Source organism: Oncorhynchus clarkii, chromosome 8 (genome assembly GCF_045791955.1).
Source record: "Oncorhynchus clarkii lewisi isolate Uvic-CL-2024 chromosome 8, UVic_Ocla_1.0, whole genome shotgun sequence".
NCBI classification, from domain to species: domain Eukaryota; kingdom Metazoa; phylum Chordata; class Actinopteri; order Salmoniformes; family Salmonidae; genus Oncorhynchus; species Oncorhynchus clarkii.
Window position 1 is genome coordinate 9,081,719 of NC_092154.1, and position 20,798 is coordinate 9,102,516.

A 20,798-nucleotide genomic window follows, 5' to 3' on the forward strand; every position below is an offset into this window, starting at 1 on the left:
ACCTTTATAACATAGTAATAACATTTGACACCTTTATAACATAGTAATAACACCTTTATAACATGCTAATAACATAACCTCAGCTTCCTGAGTCTCTCCTTTAACGTCAGCCTTCAGCAGCTCCTCTATCACCACTTGGTGTCAGGAATTATGAAATGACTAAAAAAAGGGTTTCACTTTAATGGCACTAGCCTTGCTGCACTGTCAAGTCTTACGTCATTGTCACGCCAAACAATGACATAGGAGTCAGGAAATCAGCGCAAACAGTTCTGGGATTCAAGTCAGTTGTGTGCTTGATCCTTGTGAATGATCCATGTAAAATTAACAACTGGACAGCAGTTCAAAGAATATGTTTAAATTCCTCTCATCTCACCTTCACTGTCTTCTTCCTGAGTTTCTCTAGAGTGGGCAGGAAGTGACTCCTCAGTAGGTCCGCAGCAGCCTTGCAGATGATTGGCTGAGAGTAGACTGCAAGGATACAGGAGAAACCAAATCGTATTTTCGTCTCACTGAGGAGTTGTTACACTAGTGTAATTATCCTTTCATAAAATTAGTTGTGGCTGGCAATGCTACACAGCACTTAGTATTTACCACTCATCATATTGCCCACCAAACTTGGCCAACTAGGTTCACACTCCTGCTAGGTTCAAACTTGGGTATCCTGTGTGCCATGAAACTGTATTAGCCCGCTGAGCTAAAGCCTAGAGCCTATTGAATCAGGGAGCTAACACAAGTCTTCAGGTCTAAGGCAAAGTTCCTCAACACACGGTTCACGGTGTGGTTCACCAAAACCTCCTCTGTTAAAACGTTAGCCCCGAGGTAATAATAACCCAGTATCCCACCTGCGATCCTCTTCATCCAGGGAGCGTCGTCGATGCCCAGGTTGTTGTTGAGGATCTTGAGGATGTTCCCCAGGATGATGCTGAGGTGGTTGGAGCACACGGTGGTGCAGCAGGCGGTGTGTGGAGCAGAGTTCTCTGTTCCTCTCTCCCACCAGTAGGACAGGTAGTTACACAACATGGGCAGGATCACCTCAATCACCTGGAGGGGATGGGGATGGGACGACACCGTATTAAGTAATAGTCACAATATTAAGCAATATTACGATTGTCAGGGTATTGAGCTATATCACCATCATTGTGATATTAAGTTATACCACGACAATCACAGTATTATAAAAATGAATGTCGTCACGCTAGCGTCACGCTAGCTGACATGGGCTAGTTGATCTGGACATTACTGACAAATTATAAATAGCTGTCTGAGGCCTGTAATGACTGACATGACAAGACGTGATGATGAACTACCTAATTTAGAAATTGCACCTTGTACATTCCACTATTACAACTTTCAAGAGTAAGTTTAAAGCTGGACTGAGTTCCTTAAAAAAATGGAAAATGGAAAAATAATTATGTTGGGGGGGGGGCTCTGCCCCTTGCGATCCCTCAGTTTGGGACCACTGCTCTATGCTAATTATTTCCTCTCCTTAAAGCTGAGATCTGCATGAAACAGTACCACTGGTCACAAAGGAGGAACATCCAGTTTCATGGTAAAACATACAGTGATAACAGATATAGAGATAACAGATATAGAGATAACAGATATAGAGATAACAGATATAGAGATAACAGATATAGAGATAACAGATATAGAGATAACAGATAGAGATAACAGATAGAGATAACAGATATAGAGATAACAGATATAGAGATAACAGATATAGAGATAACAGATATAGAGATAACAGATATAGAGATAACAGATATAGAGATAACAGATAGAGATAACAGATAGAGATAACAGATATAGAGATAACAGATATAGAGATAACAGATATAGAGATAACAGATATAGAGATAACAGATATAGTGATAACAGATATAGAGATAACAGATATAGAGATAACAGATATAGAGATAACAGATATAGTGATAACAGCATGTTAATTGCAGTCCAAGCCCTACTGACCTGTGGCATCTCTGTGTAGCGAGCTCCAGACTCTGAGATGTCGTTGATGTCCTTCAGCAGGCGATCCAGACGAGGCATCTCTGGACACATCTCCTCCACAGAGTCAGGCATACTCAAGACTGCACAGAGAACGGCACAGAGTTAGTCATTTTTTAAATATTTGTAAAATCTTTATTTAACTAGACAAGTCAGTTAAGAATACATTTTTATTTACAACGACGGCCTTCACCGGCCAAAACCGGACGACGCTAGGCCAATTGTGTGCCGTCATATGGGACTCCTAATCACGGCCAATCACAGCCTGGATCACCATCATATACCGTTAATATACAGTACATAGGACTGGTTTCCCAGACATTGATTAAACCTGGTCCTGGACTAAAATGCATGATCCTGGACTAGGCTTAACTGTGTCCAGGACAACGAACGGCCCTGTGTCCAGGACAACGAACGGCCCTGTGTCCAGGACAACGAACGGCCCTGTGTCCAGGACAACGAACGGCCCTGTGTCCAGGACAACGAACGGCCCTGTGTCCAGGACAACGAACGGCCCTGTGTCCAGAACAACGGCCCTGTGAGGATCTGGGTTGTTATCAATGGAAGAGGATCTGGGGTGTTATCAAGCATAGATTGGTCCTGATTAATTGGTAGTGTTATGACTCAGTATTGCGACTGCAGAGTAGTGACTTACTGGCCCTCTCTCGCGGTGTCTTGGTGTTGAAGACAGACAGGGGGTTGTGAGCGTTAAGATCAGGCTCCAGGAAAGCTACAGGCATGGCTCCTACCAGGGTGGCCAGACACTCCCCTAGGGCTGGTAGGTGCCTGGAGGGAACATACAGAGACATTAACACACACACACACAGACTTTAATACACACACACACACAGACATTAACACACACACACATTAACACACACACCGAGACATTAACACACACACACACACATTAACACACCGAGACATTAACACACACACACACATTAACACACACAGAGACATTAACACAAACACAGACTTTAACACACACACACTTTAACACACACACACACACACACACACACACACACACACACACACACACACACTTAAAGTAGATGTGTACATTGCTGCGTCACAGAGGAGAATGGAATTTATTTATTGCTAAAAATAGAACCAACACGTTTCGGCTTTCAGTCTTTTTCCTTTCTCTCACTTACAGCACTCAAACGTAACATAGAACACATAAAAGATTACAGACATTGCGATTTTTCCAGTCTGTGTTGGATGGAGTTTTTCTCCTCCAATAATGCAGAGATTTGATCACCGTCATCCTCTCGCCTGCAGTAGCTGATGTGATGAGGGCCTCATACCTCTCTATGAAGATGTGTTTCCCTGTGCCCAGTGAGTAGAGACAGGTCACGATGCGATAGCACGACAGCTGGACATCATCCACTGGAAAACACAACACACACAGGTCATATTTCCAGGCCAAGCTTCAGTCAATTTAACACTCTCTTTTTCAGAGAAGGCCACGATGGGCTTCCTGCTCAATCTGACTGCCACTGAGTGATCCTGTGATGCATAAGGGCAGGGTAAATTAATCAAGGGCTCGACCTGAATAAATGAATCAAGGGCTCGATAATTAGTTGACAAGTTGAATCAGTTGTGCTTGCTCTGGAACGCTTTAAATTCAGGGAACAGCTGGGGCTCCCAGAGAAGAGGTTTGAAAACCATTGCACTAAGTGGACAAGCGTGTGGTGCTACCCGAGTAAATGAATTCAAATAACATCAATTCACCCAGCAGGTAGACTCCAAAGTTATGCATGGTGACATGTTCGAACAGAGCTGTGAGGATGGGCAGCAGAGCGGTGGTGGCGTAGGTGATGTTCTGTGTCAAGCCCTTCATCTGGCTCCTGGACTGGCTGAACTTCCCCAGCTTCAGCATCTCCAGGGTCTTCTCTAGGTCCTCCGCTGCGTTCTCAAATAACGTCCTGACCCCAGCCTTCACCATTTCTGAGCCTGACTTCATCACTGTCCTGAGAGGGGAGGAAGAGGACAGAAGGAGAGGTGTAAGAACGACGCCTTCGCCATCTCTGAGCCTGACTTCATCACAAAAAATAGAGTTTCAAACCTCTCTGCCAATAACAGTGAGTTGTCGGTGTTCCCCTCCCCACTCAGACAACTCCCAGACAGTCCTAGCTAAATTCTTGCTTGATAAATTGCTCTTCGCCAAGAAGCTATTTTTTTTTCTTTTTGACCATTTTAATTGAAAACAATCACAGTAAAGTGCTATATTTTTACCCAGAAATGATTTGATATTGAGATTTTAAAAAACAGCTGCATTGGAATACAGAGGTTTGTTCTACAGGCTCTATAAAAGACTCTTACCTTGTGTCCAGGGAATGAGCCAGGATGTGTAGACAGCTCACCATAACAGCCGAGTCGCTCCCTAAGAGAACACATTGTCATTGATATGGAAATCACTGAGTACAAGCAGCGCTGACCGAGTATAAAGTGTAAAGGCGTGTAAAGACCAAGGCACACAGTTAAAGACCCGGCACACTGTTAAAGACCCGGCACACTGTTAAAGACCCGGCACACTATTAAAGACCCGGCACACTGGTAAAGACCCGGCACACTGTTAAAGACCCGGCACACTGTTAAAGGTCCGGCACACTGTTAAAGGTCCGGCACACTGGTAAAGGTCCGGCACACTGTTAAAGACCCGGCACACAGTTAAAGGCCCGGCACACTGTTAACGACCCGGCACACTGTTAAAGACCCGGCACACTGGTAAAGACTTGGCACACTGTTAAAGACCCGGCACACTGGTAAAGGCCCGGCACACTGTTAAAGACCCGGCACACTGTTAAAGACCCGGCACACTGTTAAAGACCCGGCACACTGTTAAAGACCCGGCACACTGTTAAAGACCCGGCACACTGGTAAAGACCTTGACAGACAGGTAAAGACCCGGCACACAGGTAAAGACCTTGACAGACAGGTAAAGACAATGACCGAGGTGGTCCTTACCAAAGAGGGAAATCCTGTGTCTGACAAGAGCTGCCATCTTACAGAACAGGCTGGAAAATAAAGGAGAGCAAAGGGAATGAAACAACCAGAGAAAGAAAGGAGAGAAGAACCAAGCAGGAAAACAAGAAAATAGCTCACAAGTTGTTCATGTTTATTGTAGTGCCCAGTCTGAAATCAACCCGTAACTACCTTCCCTAGACATGAGGCTAGGTGAACTTTCCTCCATATTGCTTACACCTATCTGATTCTCACAGGTCTATCGAAAGGTCTCTGACTAGACAAACTCTCATTAGAAGACTGTAGCTGGGGATTCTGTGTTGATTTCAGACTGGCAACATTATCATTCACCAGTGTGTCCAGTCCCACTTACAGGTAGGTAGGTACCTTACCTAGTGATCATCTCCTTCTCTTTGTTAGAGGCGTAGCCACTGCTGCTCAGGTTCTTACTGGGCGAGGACAGGAAGTACATGCTGTGGTTCTTAAAGTACATGTCTATGAGAGGTAGCAGCACCTATGGGGCAGGGTGGGACGAGAAGAGTTTAGAGAACTTATTCCACAGTGTCTACAATTCATTTCTTGTCTATTGTTGAAAGACTTTACATCCATACCTTAGCAAAGAATTTTATTTCCTGATCGTGGGGTGATTTGTCTGTCTTTCCACTGGTGGCCATGGCCTCTGGGAAGAAAAAAACAAACATGTTCAAATATGTATAAAACTTAAACTAGACACTAACCTTGACTAAATTACATTCACATGAATTGTCAATTCCATATTTCAAAGCACGTGACTTAATTCAATGTCCGAGTGGACTCACCCAGGTGAGCAATGAACTCCTGAGCTGAGTCCACATACTTCAGAATCCTCTTGAGGAACGTGTAGGCAAACCTCTTCTCCATGGACGACGAGTCCTGCTCCATGTCTTTCAGGTCTCTGCAGAACATAAATAACAAACAATAGTACTTTATTGATCCCCAAAGGGGACATTTGTTTGCAGCAGTTAATATATAACTGTCACGAAAGCCTGTTTTAGTCTGCTGATTAGTGTTTTAGTCTGCTGATTAGTGTTTTAGTCTGCTGATTAGTGTTTTAGTCTGCTGATTAGTGTTTTAGTCTGCTGATTAGTGTTTTAGTCTGCTGATTAGTGTTTTAGTCTGCTGATTAGTGTTTTAGTCTGCTGATTAGTGTTTTAGTCTGCTGATTAGTGTTTTAGTCTGCTGATTAGTGTTTTAGTCTGCTGATTAGTGTTTTAGTCTGCTGATTAGTGTTTTAGTCTGCTGATTAGTGTTTTAGCCTGCTGATTAGTGTTTTAGCCTGCTGATTAGTGTTTTAGCCTGCTGATTAGTGTTTTAGTCTGCTGAATACTGTTTTAGTCTACTGTCATGATATGGCCCTCTTTGGGTATGGCGAGTACCCCCCCCCCACTCTCTTACCACCTCTCTCTCCCTCCTACACTCAGGTCTGTTATCTCAGGTCGTAAATTCCATGAGGAGACTCTCTTCCGCCCCGGTTATGTGGTATAGAGAGAGGTTTCACAGTAGAACAAAGGAACTTCTACCTCACAGAACTTGAGAACTGAACAATATCCATGTTTTGGAGAATGTGTAAACAGTCGGTGGAGAATCCAGCTACGACCGGTCCATTTTGTTTAATGTTTGTGACATTATGAGAGACAACACAGCCACATTATCATAACTCTGTTTATACAAGAGTCCCCGTTATAAGATTTGCATCTAATTATTGTATAAAATGAATGAGTAAAGATTAAACTATTTGTGAAATTATGTAATGTGATGTTAAACTGTTTAATGAAAGAGAATCCAATTCCCTTTAAAGTTTAACTAAGTCATTGGCCCGCCCCATGAGCACAGACATTGATCTGGCGTCATGGGACAGCCCTTTGCTGCTGTTCCGAATATAACCCCCACCTGGAGAAGCCCACTTCAGACAATGTATACCTCGATTACCGAGAGGGCAAAGGTTTGAGTAGAGACCACAAAAACCCCAGTATAAGCTAAGGTTGTAATGGTTGTTGAAACTCTGAGACTATCGATTACGACAGAATAAGAGCAACTCTTCGATACTAATTACTAGCCTGCAGCTAGTAAGGTTATGTCGACCTGAAATGCGAAGACCGACAACCGCCGAAACATCTATTCTATAAGAACATTTCTGAATGGTACTCTGAAGTATCATTCTAACCAAGACTTCATGGGAGAGAGAGAGACTTTGAACTTTCCAACAGAAAGACGGACGATTCCAACAGAGATCACGACGACACACTGAGAGTAAATATATATATTGATTGCAATTATTCCCAAAAGAGTGAGCAAAGGATGTGCAAAGGATTAGCATTTCAATTATTATAATTATCAACTGTGTAGTGACTTTTGTCTTTCGCACCCTTCTCAGTCCACACCCACTCCCCTTTGTCTGCCAAGCCGTCATATCGGTTTAGCCCACTAGGGCACATCCCCTATCATTTCCTTTTAACCATATCTACTGTTTGTTTGTTATGCATTTCTGTGATTATTTAGTTAGTTAGTAAATAAATGATTAACACAATTGATGTATGGATGATTGATAGTAGAGGCTGGGTTCGTGCAGATAACCAACAACTTATGACATTTGGAATGAGACTAACGTGAGGTAAATCTGATCAATTAATTAATTAATTAATTAGAAGACTAATTGATCAGATATTAAAGTATCTATCTGTTATATTAGGAAAATAATAACTTTAATCTGAATATTTTCCTTAGTGCCCCGACTTCCTAGTTAATTACACTTACATGATTAGTTTAATCATGTAATAATAATAATTACAGAGAATTGATTTGATAGAATAACAGTCTTCAATTTAATGATGCCAAAGACACAACACTGCTGAATACTGTTTGTCTGCTGAATACTGTTTTAGTCTGCTGATTAGTGTTTTAGTCTGCTGAATACTGTTTTAGTCTGCTGATTAGTGTTTTAGTCTGCTGATTAGTGTTTTAGTCTGCTGATTAGTGTTTTAGTCTGCTGAATACTGTTTTAGTCTGCTGATTAGTGTTTTAGTCTGCTGATTAGTGTTTTAGTCTGCTGAATACTGTTTGTCTGCTGAATACTGTTTTAGTCTGCTGATTAGTGTTTTAGTCTGCTGAATACTGTTTTAGTCTGCTGATTAGTGTTTTAGTCTGCTGATTAGTGTTTTAGTCTGCTGATTAGTGTTTTAGTCTGCTGATTACTGTTTTAGTCTGCTGATTAGTGTTTTAGTCTGCTGATTACTGTTTTAGTCTGCTGATTAGTGTTTTTTTGATACTGTGATTTGTTAGAGACGATCCAATCTCTGACGAGTTTTGTTTTGTACAACACTCCTCGTGACCCTCGTCACCACAAACAACTTCATATGTAGCTAACGACAGAGCAGCTGAAGAACTTAGTGTGAGTCATCAAGATAAAAGTTCAGGTGGTATCTCTTCCATTTCAAGACATTCAGTTGCCCACTGAACGTGACTTTGACAGAATGTAAGAAACTGTGATTGGCAGATTGATTGATTAACTGATTGCTTGCAATCCTCGGTGGTATCAGACAGGTGCAGTAAACAGGTGAGGTAGTTAGGGGGAGTCTCTGACCTGGTGATGATATATCCATTGATCTGCAGGAACTTAAAGAGATCCTGGGCCTTCTCCCTGTCTCTGTACTTCTCCTTGGCTGTCAGGGTGTCATAGGGCACCAGCAACGGGTGGCTCCCTCCTCCTGAGACAGACAGCACACATCAAACAGTGGCAACACGTTCACAAACGTACAGTCAAGTCTTACACAAGCTTAAATGTACACTTAGCATGCTGTATTCCTGGGTGGTTACTGAGGGTGCGTTTGTAAAGTCACTTTGGGGATCTATTCCGATTTCTGGTCTGTGCCAGAGAGCAGAATAACTGAGGAATTTAGCTAGCAAGGAAGCACATTTTAGCCAGTTAGGTTGGGTGCTTGAGTGCCTTTGTGTGGTCAGAACACTCGGATCAACCATACTCCTAGAACTGAGCATCCAGTGTGCGATCTGAACACTCCAAGAGAGAGCGAAATGCTCAGAATTGACAAACGTACAAATTCACTCTGGCACTCCAGAGTTAATTTACAAACACACCATGTATCTCATTGGGTGATTACAAGGAATGCCTGGGCCCTGTGACTGGACTACATACCTTTACTGTTCAGCTCAGTCTTCTTCTTCTTGGCCCAGATGTTGTGGTAGTTCTCTGCTACAACCTCCACCATCCCCTACAATGGGGAACACACACACATGGACATGGAGAACAATCACTTACTTGAACGTGTCACGGTGTACAACAGACCTGGGTTCCAATACCATTTGAAATCTTTCAAATACTTTTGAGTGTTTTCTTTAGCCTTTAGCCGGGGTGGGGTTTGTACTTTTGGGACTATTCTATTTGTCCTATTGTAATCTTAAACAAAGCACAACAAATTCCAATAGCATGTGAGCCCATGTCTGATGCACAGTACAGAGAAACAACCATGCCCCACAGAACACTGCACCTGCTTAGTAACATGACATCAGATATTTTTACCTTTATTTTACTAGGCAAGTCAGTTAATAACAAATTATTATTTCCAATGACAGCCTAGGAACAGTGGGTTAACTGCCTGTTCAGGGGAAGAACGACAGATTTGTACCTTGTCAGCTCGGGGATTTGATCTTGCAACCTTTCGGTTACTAGTCCCAACGCTCTAACCACTAGGCTACCTGCCTCTAACCACTAGGCTACCTGCCTCTAACCACTAGGCTACCTGCCTCTAACCACTAGGCTACCTGCCTTTAACCACTAGGCTACCTGCCTCTAACCACTAGGCTACCTGCCTCTAACCACTAGGCTACCTGCCTCTAACCACTAGGCTACCTGCCTCTAACCACTAGGCTACCTGCCTCGAACCACTAGGCTACCTGCCTCGAACCACTAGGCTACCTGCTCTAACCACTAGGCTACCTGCCTCTAACCACTAAGCTACCTGCCTCTAACCACTAGGCTACCTGCCTCTAACCACTAGGCTACCTGCCCTAACCACTAGGCTACCTGCTCTAACCACTAGGCTACCTGCTCTAACCACTAGGCTACCTGCTCTAACCACTAGGCTACCTGCCGCCCCACGAGGACCCATATGACGTCATATTACATGATATAGTATCAGAATTTGATAAGAGGGTAAAACGTTCTGGAGGACATTGTTCAATGACATTAACATAAACAACAGAGCAATTGTTCCATGGCAACAACCTGCAACTCTCTGGATAGAGTAATATTGTTCAGGTCCAAGGGTGGTTCCAGGATGAATTCATTATCGTTGTCCTGTCAACATTAAAACATAATAACAATGAATCAATAACTACAGAAATGGGTGATCTGATGGATCGACGTGGTGTGACGTTAGCCATTCAAAAACAAAAATGAAAACACACACACACACTACCTGAGTGGACTCTGAGATCTTGCTTTGTTTCTCGATGAACATGGCCTCCCCCTCTTTGGTCCTCTCCATGTTCCAACCCATTGCCAGCATGCTCTTTAAAGACTCCTTCACTGGCCAACGGTATGTTTCCCTCTCCTACACAGGAAGGACACAGGCACACACACTGGGTAAATGACCCTTTGAATTATTTCTGTCACAATTAATACACTAATCTCACGTGACAGATCGTTAGCTCGCTATCTAGCTAGCTAGTGCAAATAAATGTGGTTCTGGATTCTGAGGTTAGTGTTATAGTATCAACAGTACCTTCACACTGAGTGACAGGTTAGTGTTATAGTATCAACAGTACCTTCACACTGAGTGATATGTTAGTGTTATAGTATCAACAGTACCTTCACACTGAGTGATAGGTTAGTGTTATAGTATCAACAGTACCTTCACACTGAGTGACAGATTAGTGTTATAGTATCAACAGTACCTTCACACTGAGTGACAGGTTAGTGTTATAGTATCAACAGTACCTTCACACTGAGTGATAGGTTAGTGTTATAGTATCAACAGTACCTTCACACTGAGTGACAGGTTAGTGTTATAGTATCAACAGTACCTTCACACTGAGTGACAGGTTAGTGTTATAGTATCAACAGTACCTTCACACTGAGTGACAGATTAGTGTTATAGTATCAACAGTACCTTCACACTGAGTGACAGGTTAGTGTTATAGTATCAACAGTACCTTCACACTGAGTGACAGGTTAGTGTTATAGTATCAACAGTACCTTCACACTGAGTGACAGATTAGTGTTATAGTATCAACAGTACCTTCACACTGAGTGACAGATTAGTGGTATAGTATCAACAGTACCTTCATACTGAGTGACAGGTTAGTGTTATAGTATCAACAGTACCTTCACACTGAGTGACAGGTTAGTGTTATAGTATCAACAGTACCTTCACACTGAGTGACAGATTAGTGTTATAGTATCAACAGTACCTTCACACTGAGTGACAGATTAGTGTTATAGTATCAACAGTACCTTCACACTGAGTGACAGATTAGTGTTATAGTATCAACAGTACCTTCACACTGAGTGACAGGTTATTGCTATAGTATCAACAGTACCTTCACACTGAGTGACAGGTTATTGCTATAGTATCAACAGTACCTTCACACTGAGTGACAGGTTAGTGTTATAGTATCAACAGTACCTTCACACTGAGTGACAGGTTAGTGTTATAGTATCAACAGTACCTTCACACTGAGTGACAGGTTAGTGTTATAGTATCAACAGTACCTTCTCACTGAGGGATTTATACGGCTTCAACAGTGGGTGAGTTTTAGCCTTGTCATCCACACTCTCTCCCATTTTCCAACCCGCAGTCACCTGGAAATCAAGAATTAGGCCTTGTTAGTCCAGGAGTTAGGCCAGGAGTTAGGCCATGTTAGGCCAGGAGTTAGGCCAGGAGTTAGGCCATGTTAGGCCAGGAGTTAGGCCAGGAGTTAGGCCATGTTAGGGCCAGGAGTTAGGCTAGGAATGAGGCCATGTTAGGCCAGGATTTAGGCCAGGAGTTAGGCCATGTTAGACCATGTTAGGCCAGGAGTTAGGCTAGGAATGAGGCCATGTTAGGCCAGGAGTTAGGCCAGGATTTAGGCCAGGATTTAGGCCAGGACTTAGGCCATGTTAAGCCAGGAATTAGGCCATGTTTGGCCAGGAGTTTGGCCAGGAGTTTGGCCATGTTAGGCCAGGAATTCGGCGATGTACAGTTTAAGTCGGAAGTTTACATACACCTTAGCCAAATACATTTAAACTCAGTTTTCACAATTCCTGACATTTAATCCTAGTAAAAATTCCCTGGTTTAGGTCAGTTAGGATCACCACTTTATTTTAAGAATGTGAAATGTCAGAATGATAGTAGAGAATTATTTATTTCAGATTTTATTTATTTCTTTAGTCACATTCCCAGTGGGTCAAAAATGTACATACTGTCACGACCCCTCCTCTGCAGTGCAGGGGCGGTTCCTCCTGCAGGCAGAGGAGGGTCGTTAGTGATGGGAGTCACCTGGGCTCGGGGTATTTGAACGGCTTCACTAATCACTCGTCTTTTTCTCTCTGTCTCTCTGCTCCTCCAGGTATGATCCTGTTTTGTTTGTTCCTTTGTCGTTTTGCATAGTTTTCACTCAGTCATTCACACACACGGATTCACGCATCCCTGCCTTTATATACACCTTACATTATGATACTTCCACACCTCATTCCTTTTTCTTTGGTTAAAGTTAATAGTTTTGGTTTACAATAAAGAACCTTTTTGATTGGCCGATACCTGTTGTTTGTGTCCCCTCATTTTTGCTACAGGCTATGAGCCGGCCTGTGACACTACACTCAATTAGTATTTGGTAGCATTGCCTTCAAATTGTTTAACTTGGGTCAAATTTTTCGGGTAGCCTTCCACAAGCTTCCCACAATAAAAAGTTGGGTGAATTTTGGCCCATTCCTCCTGACAGAGCTGGTGTAACTGAGTCAGGTTTGTAGGCCTCCTTGCTCGCACACACTTTTTCAGTTCTGCCCACAAATTTTCTATAGGATTGAGGTCAGGGCTTTGTGATGGCCACTCCAATACCTTGACTTTGTTGTCCTTAAGCCATTTTGCCACAACTTTGGAAGTATGCTTGGGGTCATTGTCCATTTGGAAGACCCATTTGCGACCAAGCTTTAACTTCCTGACTGATGTCTTGATGTTGCTTCAATATATCCACATAATTTTCCTTCCTCATGTACCATCTATTTTGTGAAGTTCACCAGTCCCTTCTTGCAAAGCACCCCCACAACATGATCCTGCCACCCCCGTGCTTCACTGTTGGGATGGTGTTCTTTGGCTTGCAAGGCTCCCCCTGTTTCCTCCTAACATAATGATGGTCATTATGGCCAAACAGTTCTATTTTTTGTTTTATCCGACCAGAGGACATTTCTCCAAAAAGTACAATCTTTGTCCCCATGTGCAGATGCAAACCGTAGTCTGGCTTTTTTATGTAGGTTTTGGAGCAGTGGCTTCTTCCTTGCTGAGCGGCCTTTCAGGTTATGTCGATATATGACTCGTTTTACTGTGGATATAGATACTTTTGTACCTGTTTTCTCCAGCATCTTCACAAGGTCCTTTGCTGTTGTTCTGGGATTGATTTGCACTTTTCGCACCAAAGTACGTTCATCTCTAGGAGACAGCGTGTGTCACCTTCCTGAGCGGTATGACGGCTGTGTGGACCCATGGTGTTTATACTTGCGCACTATTGTTTGTACAGATGAATGTGGTATCTTCAGGCATTTGGAAATTGCTCCCAAGGATGAACCAGATTTTTGTCTTGGCTGATTTCTTTTGATTTCCCCATGATGTCAAGCAAAGAGGCACTGCGTTTGAAGGTAGGCCTTGAAATACATCCACAGGTACACCTCCAATTGACTCAAATGATGTCAATTAGCCTATCAGAAGCTTCTAAAGCCATGACATCATTTTCATCTGTTTAAAGGCACAGTAAACTTAGTGTATGTAAACTTCTGACCCACTGGAATTGTGATACAGTGAATTATAAGTGAAATAATCTGTCTGTAAACAATTGTTGGAAAAATGTCTTGTCATGCACAAAGTAGATGTCCTAACCGACTTGCCAAAACTATAGTTTGTTAACAAGACATTTGTGGAGTGAATTTGAAAAACAAGTTTTAATGACTCCAACCGAAGTGTATGTAAATGTCCGACTTCAACTGTATATACCTTACATTTAAACTTATATACAGGAAAGACAGTGTCTGAACCTAGTTGTTGAGGTTACAGTACCTTCTCTGAGGACCACTTGACGTGGGAATGCTCTGCAAACTTGTTGGCAATGTAGTCCAGTTTCTCTGGAAGGGAGATACTAGAAATAAGGAGGAGACAGACACCACTGTTAGTCCTTCACTTCAATACAGCCTAGACATCTAGTGCAGTAAGGGTTAGTCTCACTCTGCTCCCATCTTTTAGTCCTATATGGTGTCATAATGAGCCTGTGTGTTCTGGGGATTCTGACCTTCATTTCCTAGTTTTGGTAATTTGTGTTCAATAAGAGCTTTTAAATGTCAAAGTCTCTCTCTCCCTGGGCCACTTACTTGGCAGTGTTGATGGGTTTGGGGTCGAAGTTGCCGTGTGCATCCACAGACGCCTGCTTCTCCAGGGTGGCACCAGGGCTGGCATCCACATAGTCAGGTGGCAACGCCCCAGCGGTAGCACTCAGACAGGCCATGCCAGTCTTGAACAGGTCAGAGTCAAACTTCTGTATGGGGGGAGACAAACAGAGACAGGGGAAACAGAGGGGTGAGGTAATAAATAGAGACAGGGGAGACAGAGGGGTGAGGTAACACAGAGACAGGGGAGACAGAGGGGTGAGGTAATAAATAGAGACAGGGGAGACAGAGGGGTGAGGTAACACAGAGACAGGGGAGACAGAGGGGTGAGGTAATAAATAGAGACAGGGGAGACAGAGGGGTGAGGTAATAAATAGAGACAGGGGAGACAGAGGGGTAAGGTAACAAATAGAGACAAGGGAGACAGAGGGGTGAGGTAATAAATAGAGACAGGGGAGACAGAGGGGTGAGGTAATAAATAGAGACAGGGGAGACAGAGGGGTGAGGTAACACAGAGACAGGGGAGACAGAGGGGTGAGGTAATAAATAGAGACAGGGGAGACAGAGGGGTGAGGTAATAAATAGAGACAGGGGAGACAGAGGGGTAAGGTAACAAATAGAGACAAGGGAGACAGAGGGGTGAGGTAATAAATAGAGACAGGGGAGACAGAGGTGTGAGGTAATAAATAGAGACAGGGGAGACAGAGGGGTGAGGTAATAAATAGAGACAGGGGGAGACAGAGGGGTGAGGTAATAAATAGAGACAGGGGGAGACAGAGGGGTGAGGTAATAAATAGAGACATGGGAGACAGAGGGGTGAGGTAATAAATAGAGACAGGGGAGACAGAGGGGTGAGGTAATAAATAGAGACAGGGGAGACAGAGGGGTGAGGTAATAAATAGAGACAGGGGAGACAGAGGGGTGAGGTAATAAATAGAGACATGGGAGACAGAGGGGTGAGGTAATAAATCGAGACAGGGGAGACAGAGTGGTGAGGTAATAAATAGAGACAGGGGAGACAGAGGGGTGAGGTAATAAATAGAGACAGGGGGAGACAGAGGGGTGAGGTAATAAATAGAGACATGGGAGACAGAGGGGTGAGGTAATAAATAGAGACATGGGAGACAGAGGGGTGAGGTAATAAATAGAGACAGGGGAGACAGAGGGGTGAGGTAATAAATAGAGACAGGGGGAGACAGAGGGGTGAGGTAATAAATAGAGACATGGGAGACAGAGGGGTGAGGTAATAAATAGAGACAGGGGGAGACAGAGGGGTGAGGTAACAAATAGAGACATGGGAGACAGAGGGGTGAGGTAACAAATATATATTAAAAAGTCTACCAGACTATCTGTTACTTTATCTCTTTCTCTCGTTCTATCTCTCTCTGCTGCTCTCTTAGACAGGGGCAGTTGGGTCAAAAGAGGACAGACAGAGAGAGAGAGAGAGAGAGGGGAGCAGAATGAGGAAGAGAGAGCGAGAGGAAAAGAAGGGCATAGGGGAAGAGAGAGAGAGAAACACTGCAGAGCCCCATAGCAGTGATCTGTCACAGTCTGATAAATGATTAATCTATTTCATATTTCAGCGACACTCCAGCTCGGTTCACAGTCCTCTTCCACTGTGTTTCTCTCTCTCTCTCATTCTCTCTCTCATTCACACTACCATGAATCTGTTACCAAGAGTGACACTCACACTACCAGGAATCTGTTACCTAGAGAGACACTCACACTACCAGGAATCTGTTACCTAGAGAGACACACACTACCATGAATCTGTTACCAAGAGTGATACTCACACTACCATGAATCTGTTACCTAGAGTGATACTCACACTACCAGGAATCTGTTACCAAGAGTGACACTCACACTACCATGAATCTGTTACCAAGAGAGACACACACACTACCATGAATCTGTTACCAAGAGTGACACTCACACTACCAGGAATCTGTTACCTAGAGTGATACTCACACTACCAGGAATCTGTTACTTAGAGACACACTCACACTACCAGGAATCTGTTACCTAGAGAGACACTCACACTACCAGGAATCTGTTACCTAGAGAGACACTCACACTACCAGGAATCTGTTACCAAGAGAGACACTCACACTACCAGGAATCTGTTACCTAGAGAGACACTCACACTACCAGGAATCTGTTACCTAGAGAGACACTCACACTACCAGGAATCTGTTACCTAGAGAGACACTCACACTACCAGGAATCTGTTACCTAGAGAGACACTCACACTACCAGGAATCTGTTACCTAGAGAGACACTCACACTACTAGGAATCTGTTACCTAGAGAGACACTCACACTACCAGGAATCTGTTACCTAGAGTGATACTCACACTACCAGGAATCTGTTACCTAGAGTGATACTCACACTACCAGGAATCTGTTACCAAGAGTGACACTCACACTACCAGGAATCTGTTACCTAGAGAGACACTCACACTACCAGGAATCTGTTACCTAGAGAGACACACACACTACCAGGAATCTGTTACCTAGAGTGATACTCACACTACCAGGAATCTGTTACCAAGAGTGACACTCACACTACCAGGAATCTGTTACCTAGAGTGATACTCACACGACCAGGAATCTGTTACCTAGAGTGATACTCACACTACCAGGAATCTGTTACCAAGAGAGACACTCACACTACCAGGAATCTGTTACCTAGAGTGATACTCACACTACCAGGAATCTGTTACCTAGAGAGACACTCACACTACCAGGAATCTGTTACCTAGAGTGATACTCACACTACCAGGAATCTGTTACCAAGAGTGACACTCACACTACCAGGAATCTGTTACCAAGAGAGACACACACACTACCAGGAATCTGTTACCTATAGTGATACTCACACTACCATGAATCTGTTACCTAGAGTGATACTCACACTACCATGAATCTGTTACCTATAGTGATACTCACACTACCATGAATCTGTTACCTAGAGTGATGCTCACACTACCAGGAATCTGTTACCAAGAGTGACACTCACACTACCAGGAATCTGTTACCAAGAGAGACACTCACACTACCAGGAATCTGTTACCAAGAGTGACACTCACACTACCAGGAATCTGTTACCTAGAGAGACACTCACACTACCAGGAATCTGTTACCTAGAGAGACACACACTACCAGGAATATGTTACCTAGAGAGACACTCATACTACCAGGAATCTGTTACCTAGAGAGACACACACTACCAGGAATATGTTACCTAGAGAGACACTCACACTACCAGGAATCTGTTACCTAGAGAGACACACACTAACAGGAATATGTTACCTAGAGAGACACTCACACTACCAGGAATCTGTTACCTAGAGAGACACTCACACTACCAGGAATCTGTTACCTAGAGAGACACTCACACTACCAGGAATCTGTTACCTAGAGAGACACTCACACTACCAGGAATCTGTTACCTAGAGAGACACTCACACTACCAGGAATCTGTTACCTAGAGAGACACTCATACTACCAGGAATCTGTTACCTAGAGTGATACTCACACTACCAGGAATCTGTTACCTAGAGTGATACTCACACTACCAGGAATCTGTTACCTAGAGAGACACTCACACTACCAGGAATCTGTTACCTAGAGAGACACTCACTCTGCCAGGAATCTGTTACCTAGAGAGACACCCACACTACCAGGAATCTGTTACCTAGAGAGACACTCACACTACCAGGAATCTGTTACCTAGAGAGACACTTACACTACCAGGAATCTGTTACTAGAGAGACACTCACACTACCAGGAATCTGTTACCTAGAGAGACACTCACACTACCAGGAATCTGTTACCTAGATGCAAGTCAGTCGGGAGTAAAGTAATGTACTGTAACCCCTTAAGCCTTCATTAGCGTCCTATTAAAGCAGAGCTGAGGGACAACACAGGGTCTGTAGACTACACATAACAGTACCGTCCATCTGTACCTTCGCTGAGAGGGAGTCGAATATTCCCCAGAAGAGTTTCTTGGTGAGCAACAGTTCTTCCTCTGAGGCCATGCCGGAGCTTCCCAGCCCCGAGGGAAGACAGTAGTACTTCCAGCTCTGCTCATAGTGTTCAGTCAACAGCTGGAGGAAACACAAAGAGACAACAGTTGACTAGTGTTGACAAACCCTCAGGTCCCCTTGATGATAGATATAGCAGCTCAGTGCTGATGTAAACCAGGGTAATGATATGATTCGTATTTCAGACTGTCATAAACATCTTATTAGGAGAGGATGAAGCTCGTGACAGCTTGTCCTTTTTAAACATTTCCTCTGTGGCAACGGTCAGCAACACAAACAAACTGTTCTTATGGTCATTCTCCTATCACACGGAGAAGGAGAGATATCTCACCCTGAGTGGCATCTTGAAGTACTCTGTGAGCATGGGATCTTATCCTGAGTGGCATCTTGCAGTACTCTGTGAGCATGGGATCTTACCCTGAGTGGCATCTTGCAGTACTCTGTGAGCATGGGATCTTACCCTGAGTGGCATATTGCAGTACTCTGTGAGCATGGGATCTTACCCTGAGTGGCATCTTGCAGTACTCTGTGAGAATGGGATCTTACCCTGAGTGGCATCTTGCAGTACTCTGTGAGAATGGGATCTTACCCTGAGTGGCATCTTGCAGTACTCTGTGAGAATGGGATCTTACCCTGAGTGGCATCTTGCAGTACTCTGTGAGAATGGGATCTTACCCTGAGGGGCATCTTGCAGTACTCTGTGAGAATGGGATCTTACCCTGAGTGGCATCTTGTACTCTGTGAGAATGGGATCTTACCCTGAGTGGCATCTTGTACTCTGTGAGAACGGGATCTTACCCTGAGTGGCATCTTGTACTCTGTGAGAACGGGATCTTACCCTGAGTGGCATCTTGTACTCTGTGAGAACGGGATCTTACCCTGAGGGGCATCTTGTACTCTGTGAGAACGGGATCTTACCCTGAGTGGCATCTTGTACTCTGTGAGAATGGGATCTTACCCTGAGTGGCATCTTGTACTCTGTGAGAACGGGATCTTACCCTGAGTGGCATCTTGTACTCTGTGAGAATGGGATCTTACCCTGAGTGGCATCTTGTACTCTTTGAGAACGGGATCTTACCCTGAGTGGCATCTTGTACTCTGTGAGAACGGGATCTTACCCTGAGGGGCATCTTGTACTCTGTGAGAACGGGATCTTACCCTGAGTGGCATCTTGTACTCTGTGAGAATGGGATCTTACCCTGAGTGGCATCTTGCAGTACTCTGTCAGCAAGGGAACATCGAACACCAGACGTCTCAGCAGCTGTTGCATCATGGAAGGGCGCAGGTGTCTGTAGGGCAGCAGGGGGAAGAGAGAGCTGTGATTGACACACAGTCAAATACGAACATATCTCAGGTTGGAATATAATAAGGCTCTAACTAGGGTTGAAAGTGTCAGTAACTTTTACAAAATTCCCAGGAAGATTCCCAGAATCAGGGAATAAGCCGTGAATACTCCGACTTCGACCGAGAATTATTATTTTTGTGGAAGCTCTGCTATAAAGCTACCACAGTTACAGATTGGTTGATCATTGTCATGACAACACCACAGTTACAGATTGGTTGATCATTGTCATGACAACACCACAGTTACAGATTGGTTGATCATTGTCATGACAACACCACAGTTACAGATTGGTTGGTCATTGTCATGACAACACCACAGCTACAGATTGGTTGATCATTGTCATGACAACACCACAGTTACAGATTGGTTGATCATTGTCATGACAACACCACAGCTACAGATTGGTTGATCATTGTCATGACAACACCACAGCTACTGATTGGTTGGTCATTGTCATGACAACACCACAGCTACAGATTGGTTGATCGTTGTCATGACAACACAACAGTTACAGCAGAGCCCAGGGCATCAACAGAGCCTTAGCGGTTTATAACATGGTGCTAGTCTGTGTTAGTTCTTACTTGCAGATGGCAAGCAGACACTCCTCGATAGAGTCTCTCTGGGCCTTGGTGAGGGAGCGGCCCTTGGACAGCCGATAGATAGTGTGGAGGGTAGAGTCGATGAGCGCCGCGTAGTGCTCCGTGCCCGAGAAGTGGCCAGCACACCTGGTCAGCAGGGGAAGCAGGGCCGAACCGATGTACCTGTTCATGGCCAGAGCTGTCTCTGTGGTGCTTAGCACATCCTACAGG

General features: G+C 44.0%; 1 protein-coding gene across 1 annotated transcript in view; it reads right to left on the reverse strand.

Moving 5' to 3' along the window:
- LOC139414910 (ryanodine receptor 3-like) overlaps window positions 1-20,798 on the reverse strand; it is a 233,143-nt gene that overhangs the window by 45,687 nt on the left and 166,658 nt on the right. The window contains exons 53-73 of the mRNA XM_071162527.1: window positions 20,571-20,791; window positions 19,843-19,933; window positions 18,567-18,707; window positions 14,585-14,748; window positions 14,277-14,355; window positions 11,744-11,833; window positions 10,449-10,583; window positions 10,256-10,327; window positions 9,167-9,242; window positions 8,597-8,720; window positions 5,796-5,911; window positions 5,589-5,656; window positions 5,370-5,491; window positions 4,981-5,030; window positions 4,336-4,396; window positions 3,745-3,983; window positions 3,318-3,399; window positions 2,660-2,790; window positions 1,969-2,087; window positions 843-1,041; window positions 374-468 (exon numbers count right to left, since the gene is read on the reverse strand). Coding sequence (XP_071018628.1) covers window positions 374-468; window positions 843-1,041; window positions 1,969-2,087; window positions 2,660-2,790; window positions 3,318-3,399; window positions 3,745-3,983; window positions 4,336-4,396; window positions 4,981-5,030; window positions 5,370-5,491; window positions 5,589-5,656; window positions 5,796-5,911; window positions 8,597-8,720; window positions 9,167-9,242; window positions 10,256-10,327; window positions 10,449-10,583; window positions 11,744-11,833; window positions 14,277-14,355; window positions 14,585-14,748; window positions 18,567-18,707; window positions 19,843-19,933; window positions 20,571-20,791 — 2,475 coding nt within the window. The remainder of the gene's footprint in view (window positions 1-373; window positions 469-842; window positions 1,042-1,968; window positions 2,088-2,659; window positions 2,791-3,317; window positions 3,400-3,744; window positions 3,984-4,335; window positions 4,397-4,980; window positions 5,031-5,369; window positions 5,492-5,588; window positions 5,657-5,795; window positions 5,912-8,596; window positions 8,721-9,166; window positions 9,243-10,255; window positions 10,328-10,448; window positions 10,584-11,743; window positions 11,834-14,276; window positions 14,356-14,584; window positions 14,749-18,566; window positions 18,708-19,842; window positions 19,934-20,570; window positions 20,792-20,798) is intronic.